General features: G+C 45.5%; 1 protein-coding gene across 1 annotated transcript in view; it reads left to right on the plus strand.

Moving 5' to 3' along the window:
• The window catches only part of LOC126428407 (rootletin-like), a 245,668-nt gene that overhangs the window by 32,603 nt on the left and 196,898 nt on the right, over window positions 1-16,167 (plus strand). The window contains exon 4 of the mRNA XM_050090326.1: window positions 10,800-10,946. Within this exon, the coding sequence (XP_049946283.1) occupies window positions 10,800-10,946 (147 nt within the window). The remainder of the gene's footprint in view (window positions 1-10,799; window positions 10,947-16,167) is intronic.

The following is a 16,167-nucleotide window of genomic DNA, read 5'->3' on the forward strand; positions in this document are numbered from 1 at the left end:
AAACAAATTTCGGGCTTGCAGCCGGTCGTCGTTCAATACTTCGCACGATATTTCAACTGGGCACCTGCCAGTCATCTTCAGGTGAGCCGTCGCAGACTGACGAAAACGTCCTCTGTTCCGCAATATATAGCTTACTGTAACTATTCTGCGCATGCGTCGAAAACTTGATAGTTGAATCACACTGCACGCCGGCAGCACCCTCGCTGGTGTAATAGCGGAACTCAGTCGCCCTCTGCATTGTTGTTTGCCACGGCCGTCGTCTTCGATTTGAGCAAATCGTGGAGATGATGGGATTCCGTGCACTGTCCAGCTGGTAGCCGCTGTCACGTTTTAACAGATTTTCCGCCAGTCGTATTTCTACGGATTCTTTAATAATGGAGTCCCAGAAAGACGTTGCTGTGGACAAAATCATTGTTTTCTCATACTCCATTGAATGTCCTGTAGAAATACAATGTTCAGCAATAGCAGACTTGCTGGGCTGCAAAAGGCGGATGTAACATTGATGTTCAGTGCAGCGTTCTTTCACGGTGCGTGTGGTTTGACCTATATAAGCCATACCACGTTGGCACGGTATCTTGTAAATTCTGGCCTTTCGTAGTGCAAATGTCATTTCCTTTCTACCTACTTCTCTGGTACTACTACCAGCTCCAGTAACACATCGGTAACGTAAGTGGTTCGGTTTGTAGATATTTACTTATTCTTGCTGTATATAAAATAACTCAGTGGTCTTGAGTGCAGACCACACATTACGTAATTCTACAATTCTTACTGCCACTTTTTTTGTATTTTTACTACAATTATCCCTAATGTTTTACTTCCTGTGGCTCCCCCCCCCTCCTCGTCTGTACCAAACTATTCCTACCTCCTCCCTCTTGCTTTCTCACAAATGACGTACTTTAAGATATTTTACAGTAGTTTCTGTAATTCATCGGTATTTAAAGAAAAGTTTTGGGTGAAAATCTAGCAAAATGCTCTTTGTTGGGTCTTTGCATTATCATAAGATCACTAAATCCCTTGTTTCAAGCTTACAGTTTGGATATTTGAATTGTATTAAGCCATTTTAGTATTATTATTTTACTCACTCTTGCACACACATCACATGCACATGAGTAGTGCCACCTCACTTCTGAAACTTTCCTTAACCGAAGAGACATTTTACTAGTTACATTTGTGAAGGACTAATGATGGTCAGTGTGCTTTGTACAGTTTTACTATTATGAATGTGAATTTTATTTTTCATTGGTGCTTTATAGCTACAATTTTAATGTACCTCCATGTTATAACCTTTAATCACTAATAAATTGCGTGGATATACAAACGTAGAAACAATAGCTGGTTACATGCTACCAATTCCGTATCGGTCATTCGACTGCCATGCCGTGACATGCGGCCGGCGCCGTTCGTATCTAGGTGGCGCTCCCACGCTCAGCCGAGTTGCGGAGCGCCTCTATCGCCGTTTGCGCGCACTGACGTGGCGGCACTCTTAAATGTCGTGGCACTGTCACAACACTTTATCCCCCTTGAAAAAAAAAAAAAAAAAACACTCACTTCCTGGGAGACACGGACAGTGCGGAGACATCCGTGGCCTCTTGGGAGGCCCCGAGAAGATCCCGCGGAGAAACACGAGAGTACGGTCGAAAATGTCCAGGACGGAAGCTTGCGAGTGGAACGTGCCTCCTGGATGAGATGATGGGTGAAAACTCTGGAGCAGCATCCATAGGTGTCGTGGACCTGGGGGTGTGCTCCAGCGAGATGGGTCCCGGAGAAGGCGGCGTCGTGACTGGGGCCGGTTCCGGCGTACTCGGAAGCGGTAGCGACGTCGGCTGCAGCAACACGCACGGGAGATCGGCAGCAGCGACAGGACTGGCTTCTCGGGCCGGTGGAGGCGAAGGAAGAGGCGGTGGCACCGGCGTGGCCACCACTCGTGGGCGCATCTGGTCGTAATGGCGAACAACCGTGCCGTCGTCCGTACGTATTTCACAAAGCCGGCGGCCGCGAAGAGCCTCGACCGTCCCTGGAATCCATTTAGGGCGAGATCCGTACCCTCATGCCCACACGTCGGCACCCACCGAGTATTTGCCCGCACTGGGGGACACAGTACAAGTCCTGACAGGGTGAAGCAGGTGCATTAGAGTGCGCGGTTGGCGGCCGTGCAAGAGTTCAGCAGGGCTGCGATCACCCAGAGGTGTGAAGTGATAAGAACTCAGAAATTGCAGCAGAGCGTCATCTGTGGAAAAATCACTAAGGAATTTTTTCATCTGGCTTTTGAAAGTGCGGACAAGGCGCTCGACCTCCCCATTCGATTGCGGATGGAAGGGCGGTGCTGTAACATGATGAATCCCGTGTCCAATACAAAAATCACGGAAGGCCTGCGAAGAGAACTGAGGGCCATTGTCCGTGACTATCGTGGACGGGAGACCTTCTAGCGCAAAGATTTTGGACAAAGCCAGCGTTGTCGCCGCAGTGGTGGGCGACGGACATCAAACAACAAACGGAAACTTCGAGAAGGCGTCAATCGACAGCAGCCAATAAGTGCCGAGGAAGGGGCCGGCAAAGTCAGCGTGCACCCGTTCCCACGGATGCGCCGGGTCAGGCCACGGAGAGGGCATTGTACGGGGTGCAGCCAGTTGTCGAGCACACTGACCACACGCAGCGACCACGTGGGCGATGTCCGAATCGATACCGGGCCAATAAACGTGCCTGCGGGCCAGGGACTTAGTCCGAGAAATCCTCCAGTGGCCTACGTGCAACAGTTTGAGAACATCTTTGCGAAGAGAGGCTGGCACCACGACCCGTGGAGATGTTCCATCTGTGGCCAGAAGAACAACACCATCACGAACAGACAGACGAAGGCGCAAGGCATTGTAGTTGCGAAGGGGATCCGATGCCCGGCCCTTGGTCCTGTCTGGCCAACCCAGTTGAACAAAACCGATCACCTGACGCAGGACCGGGTCCTGCGCAGTAGCCGACGTGACCTGCGAACCTGTAAGCGGAAAACCCTCGACCGCACGACGTTCTGCCTCATCGATGTGGAAACAGAGTAGTTCATCTCGATCGAAAACCTGGTCGGGGCCCATCGGCAAACGCGACAACGCGTCAGCGTTGGCGTGCTGGACCGTGGGGCGATAGTGAATCTCGTAGTGAAAACGAGACAAGTATAAGGCCCAGCTTTGCAGGCGGTGAACTGCCTTATCCGGAAGCGACGCCGAGGGGCTGAACAGAGAGACCGGCGGCTTGCGGTCGGTGATGAAGTGAAACTTAGAACCGTACAAAAAAACGCTGAACTTTTTTAGAGCATAAATGATAGCGAGTGCCTCCTTTTCGTTTTGAGAATAATGCCGTTGCGCATCATTGAGGGTCTTGGAAGCATAGGCGATGGGTCGTTCCGACCCATCCTCGTACCGATGGGCGAGAACAGCCCCTAGGCCATACTGTGACGCGTCTGTCGCCAGAACCAAGTGCTGACCTGGACGGAATGTGGCAAGACAAGGCGCCGACTGCAAATGAGCCTTCAGGCGGACAAAAGCCTGCTCACACTCGTCGGACCAACAGAAAGGGACGTTTTAGCGTAACAGCTGATGCAGAGGATTAGCTACCGCCACCGCGGATGGAATGAATTTGTGATAATAAGCAATCTTGCCTAGAAACGCCTGAAGTTCTTTTACCGTAGACGGCCGGGGTAGAGCGGTAATGGCCACAACGTGCTGACGTAGAGGACGTATACCCTCACGGGACAAGTGGAAACCGAGGTACACGATGGAGGGTTGGAAGAACTGTGACTAGTACAGATTGCACTTCAACCCAGCCGAATGCAGAACCCAAAACAGTGAACGCAAATTGCGAAGGTGCTCCTCATTGGAGGCCCCCGTGACAACAATGTCATCCAGATAGTTTATGCAGCCGGGAACGGAAGCCGTGAGCTGTTCCAAGAACCGCTGAAAAATGGCCGGCGTGCTAGTGACACCAAACAGTAACCGCTGGTACTGATACAACCCACGAGGAGTGTTGATGACGAGAAATTCCTTGGAAGACGCATCCAACGGCAACTGATGGTACGCCTCCGATAAGTTTGGAAAAGAACTGGGCCCCAGCAAGCTTGGTAAATAACTCCTCAGGACGGGGAAGAGGATAAGTGTCAATGAGGCTCTGAGCGTTGACAGTGGCTTTAAAATCACCACACAATCGCAGACTCCCGCTTGGTTTAGAAACCACCACAATGGGCGACGCCCATTCGCTTGAGGTAACAGGGAGGAGAATCCCTGAAGCTGTTAACCTGTCTATCTCAGCCTTGACAGGTGCACGGAACGCCACCGGAATAGGGCGTGCCCGGAAAAACTTAGGGCGAGCTGTAGGTTTAAGAGTAATGTGGGCTTCAAAATCCTTGGCACGACCCAGACCAGCAGAGAACACGGACGAGAATTCAGAACACAATCCATCCAGCTGTTGATACGGAATATCCTCAGATATAGGGTGCACATCATCATCAATGGAGAACCCGAACAACTGGAAAGCATCATAACCGGACAGGTTTTCAGTGCCCGCATGATCCACCACATAAAACGTGAGGGGCCTAACAACAGACTTGTAGGCAGTGGAAGCATCAAACTGGCCAACGATAGGAATTTTCTGGTTATTATAAGTTCTCAGATTTCGCGTAACTGGAGACGAGGGAGGGGAACCCAATTCCAAATATGTGCGAGAATTAATGAGAGTTACTGCAGAGCCAGTGTCCTTGCATGCGAATGTCTTTATCCAGAACACGAACAGTAACAAACAACGTATTTGTTTGAGAAGGCACACAGTTAACATCCGTGTCCGATGCCTCGTCCTCGTCGACAGGAACTTTAGGGGACTGACGCACAGAAGCAATGTGGCCTTTTTTCCTACATGAATTACACGTGGCCCAACGTTTTGGACACGCGGCCCTGTCATGCTTTACGAAACAACGTGGACAAGAAGGAAGTGCGGAACGAACCTGCTCCTGTGGTTGCTGTTTTCGCTGCGAGTGTTGCGGCCCAACGCGACGTTGTTGACGCGAGTGAACTGCCGCCACATCGTCGTGTAGTGGTTAATAAAAAAATAAATGGAGAAGAGAGAGACCGTGAAAAAGGGAAAGAATGAAAAGCAAATCGGACTTTGTATTACAGAAAAGCTATCGGACTTCGTTATTCAGAAAAGCTATTGTTGGGGTGGTCCTTGTGGCGTTTTTGAGCAAAAGTTAAACCAATTTCCACTACAAATTTTTTTGAAAAATAACAGAGAATAACAAAATGTAACTGACAGGGGGAAATGGCGTAGCTTAGAGTTCATTCTTTACCAGGTTAACATGTCTTCTTTCGGGCGGCGTCCAGGTCTTCAAAAATCTCCTTCATTTCTGCGTGAAAAATCTGCTCCGAAATCTTGCAATAGCCCAGGAATCACTAATTTATACCAATTAAAATCATCTTGATACTTTATGCAATTTAATTTACTTTGCTACTTCCATCCTCTGAATTTCTTAACAACTTCCACAATGTCTACACATTACAATCAGATCAAGATTAGCCATTAAGTTTTTACGTCAGCATCAGATCACGCCTGCCTTAAGCTTCGGCTAACAAGAGACAAATGAAACGGATAGAAAACAAAAAAAATTTTAGTATTTTCTCTGCCGTCGAGCGCTCATACCGCAGCGACGGGATATTTTTGATCTGAGGGAACGAGTGTAGCGCGGCGAAATTCAAATTCCCGCTACAGTCGGTCCCCTGGGAAACAGGCAAATTGTCCGTGTTGAAAGTGGTCTGTACAGCGCCTACATCACACCACGCGTCTATTTGCTCACCAGCAGCGTGAGACACTTCAAAAGATTGAGTGATGCTTAGAACTTCCGACAACGACGGGTTTGGCAGTTGTAAGGCACGTTGCCGAACTTCTTTATCAGGAGCAAGCCGTAGAATAGCATCCCTAACCATTGAATCAGCATGAGACTCATGATGAGTGTCCGTGACAAACTGACATTTCATACTCAGACCGTGTAGTTCCGCCGCCCAAGCCCGGTAAGATTGATGGGGCTGTTTACGACACCAGTAGAACGCCACACGGGCGGCACCGACGTGGGTGTTTTTTCGGTAATAGGTAGACAATAAGTCACACATTTCCTGGAAGGAGTGAGAGGCAGGTTCCCGAAGTGGGGCTAACTGAGATAGCAGCTGATAGATCCGTGGGCAAATCCAAGATAGAAATAATGGCTTAAACATAGGAGCGTCGACAACGCCGAAAGTCAAGAAGTGTTGCTGCAAACGCTTCTCGTAATCCTCCCAGTCTTCAGCGGCCTCGTCGTAAGGAGGGAACGGAGGCAGAGAAGAGGAAGACAGACGACGAGTAAGCGACGTCGACAACGCCTGAATAGCAGCTGTCAGCTGTGTTTGTTGTTCAGTGAGTGCTTGCATAAGCTGTTCCATGTCTGCCCCGACACGAACACACAAATCCACAACGCAGGAACAAAAATATCCGACCTCGTCGCCAAAAAGTGTTATAACCTTTAATCACTAATAAATTGCGTGGATATACAAACGTAGAAACAATAGCTGGTTACATGCTACCAATTCCGTATCGATCATTCGACTGCCGTGCCGTGACGTGCGGCCGGCGCCGTTCGTAGGTAGGTGGCGCTCCCGCGCTCAGCCGAGTTGCGGAGCGCCTCTATCGCCGTTTGCGCGCACTGACGTGGCGGCACTCTTAAATGTCGTGGCACTGTCACAACACTCCACAACATTATGCAACCAGTAAGTGCTAAAGATCATGTGCGAGAAATGAGTTGACCGTGGAAGTGTACCGCTGAGATATTACTGTTAAAAAGAAAGGGCCGATTGTGCCCGTTGGAGAGATGTAACACCACACTGTGACTTTCTGGCCGTTTAAGGGCCGTCGACGAAGTTCAGGAGGATTTTCCTTGCACCAGGAATGGCAGTTTCGTTTGTCGACATAACCGTTGAGATGAAAATGAGCCTCGTCACTCGTCCACAGCAAATTTAAGGAGCCTTAATTGTCCCTAATTGAATCAGTGGTTTTGAAAAGGGCAGGAGTCCACAAGAAACAATTTTTGGGAAACCGATTAAAACTGCTTTTATTTCCCCCAAGTTTTTGATTTATATTTTTTAAAGAATTTTTCATTAATGTATATATTTAACATCTATTGTGAACCTAAATTCAAGAGATTATCTTTTTTGTTTTCACAAAAAAAGGTTTAAAGTAAGTGGACTTACGCCCATTTCAAAAACAAAGGAATAATTTGAATAATAGCACTTTCTAAGAAAATGTGTTTTTATTTAATGTTGATTTTGAATAAATTAACATTGTATCAAAAATCATTACTTATTTGGATTATCAATAAAAAATAATAAAATATGTGCATTTTAAGGTTGTATTTTTATATTCAGTCATCGTTAAGTTCTTCATCTTGTGTCGACCATTCACATATTTCTTCGTAAAAGGGGAGTTGCTCCTGTGGAATGTACTTTACCAACTTTTGAATATCTTCAACTTTCTTGTGGTTGATTGGGCACTTGTTATGGTAAGCCTCCTCTTTTGGTAAGCAAATGTTTCCTGCCTTAGCCAGAGTAAAGTGGTGTACTTTTAACCCATCAATACATTCATAAACTTTTAACACACCAAGACTATATTTTGCACACTGCAACATGAAATACTTTGACATATCAAAATCAATTTTGTCATTTTTTGACACTCTATTTCCCAAAGATGCAGTCAACTTGGTTGTCTTTTTGTAAAATTTTGCCTACCAACCGTTATAATCAATACTGAACAATTTTTCATGCAGTACGCTGGTAAATTTATATTTTGAACTTGATTCACCTACGTTCATTGCATACTCTGTAGGCGAGCACACACGATCACTCCGCTTTATATATCTTTTAATTACGCCGAAGTTACGGTAACGAGGGAGGAAAGAGTGCCCCCGTGTAGGATAATATTGTACAATTTTGTCGAATCTTCCTGTTACAACCAGACTCGTGGTATAACGTGTGACTGTGTGGTTTCGGTTTTGACTACCACAGGAATCTGAAAATAAATGAAACTCCTCGGCACTGTCAGGTACGTTATTACATATGTAATGATTAAGAAGTGAGAACACTTCATCGGGTCCTTTTCTGCCCGAGCCCTCACGATGTAAATGATGTACTCAGGTTCCCTTTTTCACATGATGGATGCAAAACAAGCACACCCATAGTTGTCTCGTGTAAAATACCTCTTGCATTGGAATGTACAACAAGGGCAAATTCTGCATGTAATCAAAACAAATATGTGCGATGTAATCTCGTTCGCCACAATTTGCTGTTACTTCCTTTATTTTGTTGTAGAACTTTTGTGATCTACACTTACGTACCAACAGCTGTGCGGCTGCCAACACACTTAGCGGTATCATTTAGAAAATTACTTTAGAAAATTACATTTAGAAAATTACTTAAATTAAATTTTGACCGAGCTCCACACAAGTAGCACACACATCTTTTTGTGGCTGTCCAAATTCATAGCCGAAGTTGTCCTTGTGATGATGATGATGTCCCATACTCCGAGGAGCGTAGGGGGACGATGAGGGAGAGCAGCACTGCCGACTAGGCGAGGTCCTAGTGGAGGTGGTTTGCCGTTGCCTTCCTCCGACCGTAATGGGGATGAATGATGATGACGACACAACTACACCCAGTCATCTGGAGGAAGGGAAAACCCCGACCCCCGCCGGAATCGAACATCGGACCCCGTGTGTGGGAAGCAGAACGCTACCGCAAGACCACGAGTCCTTGTAATACTTCAAATACAATGTCTGGATACTTTTTGCGAAAGAGTGCATGCATGATTTTTAGTTTGCTCAGCATTTAAATACTTGATATTTCTGTTTGCATGATGAGTTTCATTTCCTGGGAAAGAGGAAATACGCTCATTTATTTTTTCGCAAACTGCTCCTGCTACAGCTTTGTTTCTATAGTTTTCTGATTTTTGGAAATTCCCCTACAGCCAGCAAGTCAACAAGTCTTCTCACTCTCTTTTCGGATACTCGATGAACATAATACAAAGTCAGCTGGCCTCATAGGAAAATATCTTATTCCGTTTTATTTTCAAATTTGTGGAATCTTTTTGAAATTGTTAACTTGTCTAGGTCACTGAATTTTGTAAAGCACTTCATACTGCATCTGAAATCAAACAAAAGCTACTAGTTTGGCTTTGGTATTTTGTAATTGGTATTTTGTAATTGTTATCTTCATAAATCTGTGGAAATATAAATTTTGTACTGTTGGTTTTTAATTTATTTGCACTTAAATACATGTGAGACTTTCTTTATGCTATGTGCTTGAAGATTAATAATTACAGTAAAATTCATTGATTGATCCCAGTAAATAGAATAAGCCTATATTAAAATTTTGACATATTTATTTTATAGGTTTTAATTAGTGAAGATGAAGTGAATATTTGCTCTGTGTAAATGTGATTTTTATTGTTCTGCTGACTATTATGTTGAAAACTTATTTTGTATTACATTATATTTTTAATAAGATGTAACCTACATAAAAGTTAGGTTAGAAACTTATCTTCAGTCAGGTCCTGTAGATCTGGCTCCAGTGACTTTCCCAGAATAGCTGACGTGTTCATTTCCCTTTACTTTACACTTTTTAATCTTATTCTGTTTATATTCTTCTGGGTTTCATTGACAATTTTTGCGTTTTTGAGGTGGTTCATTAGTATCACTGTCCGTGTCTGCATGCAAATCGACTATAAAAACTACACTTAACCAGCTGCTTGAAGAGTTTACTAAAATGGTCACCAGATAGCAGCAGTGTAGTTGTTTTGAAAGGGGCACGAGTCCAGGACTAATACCCTGTTCAAAACATTTGACAAACTCATTGCTTTCCCCTGCCTATGTTACGTATCGGACTGATGCCATTTTCATACGAAACGACGAATCTATCTCTATAGATAATGAATCTGAGCATAACTCAGTATAGCAAAAAATGTGACTCGTGCCCTTTTCAAAATAACCGATTCAATTTTAGTCGACCAGTTCGACAGAATCGTTCGCTTTTCGTAATCACTTTCATTTAACAGTTGCACATCCTGTACCTCGTGCAGTCGCGACATTAAATCGTTCCATAAAATTCTGTCCGCATTGTGACCAGACATTCCCATTACTGCCACTGCCACTGCCACGATTGTCTCACAGGACACTTCGGATTGTCAGTTACTACAGTTACCGACAGTACGGGACTGTTCTGTCCGGGGTCGAGATGACGACGGCATTCCCGTCTGACGGAAGCCACACGGTCACCCTATTTGTGACGGACATTCACAACCGCAGCACGTTTGGGCACTCCGTGCCGTTCCACCTCGGCGAATGGCGTACCCACCTGAAATGTATTACAAATGTTCGGTGTTGCAAATATCATTATTTCAGTTTTGGAGACTAATTAAAACAGTATATTTTTCTGCCACGCCCTGTATATAAATTTATACGTAAACATAACAACGTTTACTGCTAACCCACCCATTCGTAGTGTCAGTATATAATAATTGTCACGCCCGACAGTCGATAGCAGAGTGACAGTGCCGCATGTCCTCATTTGTTATTGCAAATTCTCGTATTCGCTCTTCTTTCTGTAACTGTGTCATCTCCACTCGTACCCGACAACACACAAGAGTGATAAATTTTCTGTTAAACGGGCCACGACGGTGACTTGCGAGCGGCTAAGTAAGTTGCAGTAAACGAAGTGGCGGGCTGTCGCGAAGGTAAAGTAAAGCTTCTGTCTCCGCAGGTGAGCCGCACCGAGGGAGCCCGGAGAGCTCGCCAGAGAGGCGGCCGAGGCTGGCGGCCCGGGCCGCCGGCGCCGTCACCGTCACCGTGCCACCCGCAGCCGCCGCCGCCGCCGTCTCCGACCCGAACGAAGTCTACCGGCAGGCAGGTGTGTACGCGTAAAAACTTCCCTCACTGCTGTCCGAGTGGCAAAACTTTCTGGTTGTGAACTTCCCCACTTCATGTATTTTAAGCATATGAGGGAAATTTTTTTTAACTAAATGCAATTTTTATGTTTCAAATAACCACAAGTACAGTTTTGAAAAAGATTTTATTGTTGTATTGAAGCCTAATTTTGATACAATTTACATTAGTATTAAGGCACTTACTGTAATGAAGAACTGACTTGTGATTGCCAATGATTTGTAGATCACCAATTGTCTTGTCTATAGCTGAACTTCCACTTCAGTTGTCTACTCACTTCTAGTATTCTCAAATATTTGTTTGACAAGACCGACTGTCTTTACGGCTCACTACTCCTATAGTCAAAGGTACTACACTTTCGCACTTCGACATTTATCTAGAGCGTAGAAATGATAACTGTTTACCGAGTACTGTAGTGGTGTAGAGTAAGTTGAGACGAGTAATTTGATATAAACGACAGTGTAGGAAAACGTAGTTTGTAGGTCACTACTTACCGTAAAGGTGACACGTTAAGTTGCAGATGGGCACAAGTAAAAGACACATTATTTTGTACATTACGTGACTAGTTTTGCATGTGCAGCAGCACAGCACAAGAGCTCAGCAGTATTTGCAGCAAAGCTACACTTCGAGAATGAGGATCTATAAGTTATGTAAATTTCGTGAACATTTTAGTAACGACATTTCATCTCAAAATTAGTGAACAGTTCTGCATTTTTCAGTTCAATCAATTTGTTGAGATAGTTGCATCTCAGCTTGTGGAGACTCATTAGTTAAATTCTTGCACTTGACGTCATTGTTGTGGCCACGAAACTTGCTGTATATTTTGGCATAAACTTTCAACTTTTATAAGTCTGCAAATATCTTATTTGTCAGCTGTCCATATTATACACTTCCCACACCGTGTTGACTTCTTTGCTATCTGCAGTTCTGTTTCGTAGCTCAGTCAGTAAGGCCACTGAAAGGTGAGGGTCCAGAATGGAAAACTAGTTCTGCACACAGTTTATATCTGCCAGTTTAATAAACTTATCATTGCTACAGTTGAATTGTTTGAGGAGATTTGGAGAGTTGACGAAGCTCCGTCAGAGTGGCAGTCAGCAGTGGTTTGTCCCCTACACAAAAGAAGAGATAAGAAAAATGTCTACAGCTACTGGGACGTATCACAATTGCGCATTTTGAGTGAGATTCGATTTAAAAGATTCCCGTAATGAACTGACGGTCATCTCGATAAGGAGATTGACGAGTTCTGCGCCGGGTCGTGGAGAGGTTGTTCCTGCTGAGAAATACAGAGCCACAGTTCTCAACTTCGAGAAAATGTGTGTCTCGATACACAGAGTTCTGAGTGACTGAAATGTCTAGGAACCTTATTCCACAAAAACTCTGAGAAACACAATGTAAAAATCGAAATTCACAATTTCCTCTACGTCTTTTAAAATTTTTTTTGGGAAATGATATTAGGCAATGGAGAAAGCTGCTAACCCGAGAAAAAAGATGATCGTCTGTTTAGACTCGATCCCAGTAGGAAGAAAATATGTCTACTGTTAGGACTTTATCGATGGAATTGCTGTCAAAGTGACAACATTGTTTCAGAACTCAGAAATGTTGATTGCTAATCGACAGCAGCTCAGGTGGTTCAAAACCGGGCGCCAGGGTTGAAACAGCTGGCAAATTTTTGTTTGTCAGTCGGTGACATTGTTTCGATGTATTTATATTCCGACTATCAAATTTCTCTCATTCAGAGTCTGTGGAGCAATTCACTTGTGTACTCTGTGTGCCAATCGTGAAAATATTTTATCAGAACAGAGAACGTGACGCAGCAACTGTCAGGCGACTTCTGACAGTTCTGTGGAGTAAAGAGGCACCGGACGAATCGACACTTCACAGACCTGAGGAAAAGTTCCTCGAGACGGGTTTGACAGCAAACCTTAAAAGTCCTAGGTGTCACCGTCGTAGCCGAAGAGAGCGGAACATTACAATCATTCGTGACAGTGTGGCCTTTAGCCCGATGAAAGTAATTCGTCACCGTTTCGAACGATTGGGCTTAAGCTGTTCTCCAGTACAGAGAATTCTCTGCTACAATCTCCATTACGGGCCCCACAAAATACACTCAGTGCGCCAACCGAAAGTGACGGAATACCGGAAGAGATGACAGTTCGTCAACCGGGTTTCGAGAGGACGACAGGACGACGACAGATTCGCAGACAAATTCGTCTCCGTCGATGGAGTACACGTCGACTTAAATGGTTATTGAGCGAGCAGAAGTGTCAGAAAATCTTCGCACGCTCCGAGAAAGGGAAACGCGTCCACAACGAGTAAAAATTCGGCCCGGCTTTCGGTCGGGGTTGTCGTCGGCCTCTATTATTTCGAAGGTGAGCCAGGACGAGGTCTGACAGTCGGCAGAGACCGATACTGTATGACAGTGAGGGAGTTTTTGTGGCCTCGCCCGGACGAAACGGACACCGAAGAGTCGTAGTTTTGGCAGCACGGTGCCACCTGCCGTACTCGCAAAATAATTCGGTCCTCCACGAGCGTTTTTCGGATCACCTCATTTCGCACGGCGACCGGCGAGGTTGTGCGACGTAACTCCTCGTGACTTTTTTCTTCGGGGTCATCTCGAGTCGACAGTATATTCCGATACACCCAGAAACATCTGTGACTCGAAAGAGGAAATATGACTAATCGTCAGCAAAATTCACGTGCGAGCTTGTCGTGCAGTAATGGTGAATTTCGTGAACAGAGTTCTTGCGTGCCAGCACAGTAGAGAAGATAATAGGCCTCATAATTTTCATACGTGAAGTGGGAAGACTAGATAAACTTTTTTTTCCATCCCGGATTTTCCATTGTTTTTATACATACCAGGTTGGAACGTGAACAATGTAGGAAAAATATGTCGCTACTTACCGTAAAGACGACACACGAAGCTGCACACAGCACAATTTGGTGCGAGCATCGTGTGTGTGTGGGCTGTGCTCGCTCGTGTTAACGCCTGGTGTGTGTTTCTATTTCATTTTCCTATGTAGGCTGTGACTGAGAGGTTACGTCTAAGAGTATTTTAATTGCGCCTGTCTACAACTTGACATAGCAATGTATCTTTTCCCACATTGTTTTTAACAATATGTGGTGTTCTCCCCTGATCATCTTGTAAACATCTTTGTAAGGAGTTGAGCACTCTGACTGCTGCTTCACAGTATATTTATTCCCTCATGTAGTTTGTTGTAAATAATTCACTACAGTTTGAGAGGAACAATGACATACGTAACTGCAGTACCAGAAGTAAAATGATGTTTATTTACTCCATGTTAAAGTTGTCTTTAGCACAAAACGGGTGCACAGTGCTGCAACAAAAATTTTTGATCGTGTAGCTGACACAGTGAAGCAAAATTTGAAAACAGTTTGTAAAAGTTTCTCCTTGACAACTCCTTCTATTCCATAGAAGAATTTCTATTATTGTAATGTCTGAAAGGTGGTAGGTAGGAATTACTAACTCATATAATCACATCTGTATATTTATTAAAAGAAACTTATAAATGTTCAGAATGTAGCCATATGTACAAATTATTTTGCAATGTGACTTTAAATTGACTCGTTCCACGTCATTACTTTTTATCTCGAAAATGGTCTGCGGAATGTGAAACTGACTGACTGTCTAACCGTAATGTACGAAAACAGACTGTGGAAATGGGTCGAGAAATTAAATTACTAAATGGGCTCGAACGAGGAGCAATTGCGTAGGATCTTAAAACTTTACCGGCCTGCAGTACGATAAGAAGATTTTACGACAAGAATTCAATTATCGTCGAAGCCGAGTTACGACAGTACAGCTCGGTAATCGACCCCGGAAGATTGTGTACGTCCGAGACTCGATCTGTGAGCGTAAAGTTGCAGGCAACCACTAGATAAAAAGGGAATGCGGGAAGTTTAAAAACTGGGGAACAGATTGTTTGACGAACTGGTGTGATTAAGATATAACAAATAATATCCCAGAAAAATAGAACATATATCTTTCTCAGTTAAACAGTCAAAGGATTAAAAATAATAACCGATCGAATAGTAGAGGTGTCGAGTTTTCGAAAGGCGCACAAATTACAGAGAGAACTTTCGTAGCTTTCCGACGAATACTTTTCGAAGCTACGGCGGGGTCGTGTCGGACCGAGTGGGCGAGGGGAGGGAGGGCGCGAGCAGTGTGAGGGAGGGTCGGGAAAGTGCGGCCGACGTCCCGGAGGGAGGAGCGGCGAGCGCACGGGACGGGGGCGCGGAGCGGTCGGATCGGGAAGGGAGGCCGCGGGAGAGGGACGGTGGTAGGCCTGTGGGGGGAGGGCCCGTGGAGGCGGATGCTGGGAGGATTACGGGAACGGCAGACGTGTCGCAACTTCGACTCCCGTTTACGTAATTTGAAGAAAGTGACGTCGGGGAGATAGTACCCGTACGGCTCGGGTCGTGAGGTAGCGAGCGAAACGGAGCACGTCCCGAACGGTAGAGTGTCCTGCCGCCGGCCGGCTGCAGTCTGGCGGTGGCCTCCAGTTCGGTTTATCGGTGGGTCACCTTTCCCGTCCCCGTAAAGTACTCCGATAGGGTAGGGTGAGCCCAAAATGGGATCGGAGAACGAACTTACTCCCACGGTACGTGTGCCGATAACTAAAATTGTGACCGTGAGTCCGTAGTGCGTGCCGTACTAGCCTCCCGCACTGTCCTGCAATTTGTCGGCTTCCAAAATATTCTAATAGTAACGAACTGGTTGCAGTACGTGCACACGTTTGTACTACACGGATAATTTATTCCACTTTAAATTGGAGTATAACGTTCCTACTCAGTCTGACGGTACTCACACTACAGTTGCAGTCACTCATTTATCACGAGCTCGTGCCAGTTTACCATTGCCGATTCCTCGCTTTTTGTTATATAACAATTCGTCCGATTCGGAGTTCGTCCCGAGCTTCAGAAGTCTCACTTTACTCACACATGTACTTGTCTTATTCGTGTGATGACTGTAGTGCAACTTTGTATAATTTTCTACTAAATACTTTACTTGCACGTGCGAATGTGGGCAGTGCGAGCACTCGGGATCGGCCCCACGGGTGCGCTCCGTCTCGAACGACCCGGCGCGGTCTCCGGGCACCGATCCCCGCCTTCTGGAATCGAGAGGCAGGGGGCAGGGGGCAGGCGGCAGGCGGCAGCCTGAAGACAGCTTG

The sequence above is a fragment of the Schistocerca serialis genome, chromosome 12 (genome assembly GCF_023864345.2).
Source record: "Schistocerca serialis cubense isolate TAMUIC-IGC-003099 chromosome 12, iqSchSeri2.2, whole genome shotgun sequence".
NCBI lineage: Eukaryota > Metazoa > Arthropoda > Insecta > Orthoptera > Acrididae > Schistocerca > Schistocerca serialis.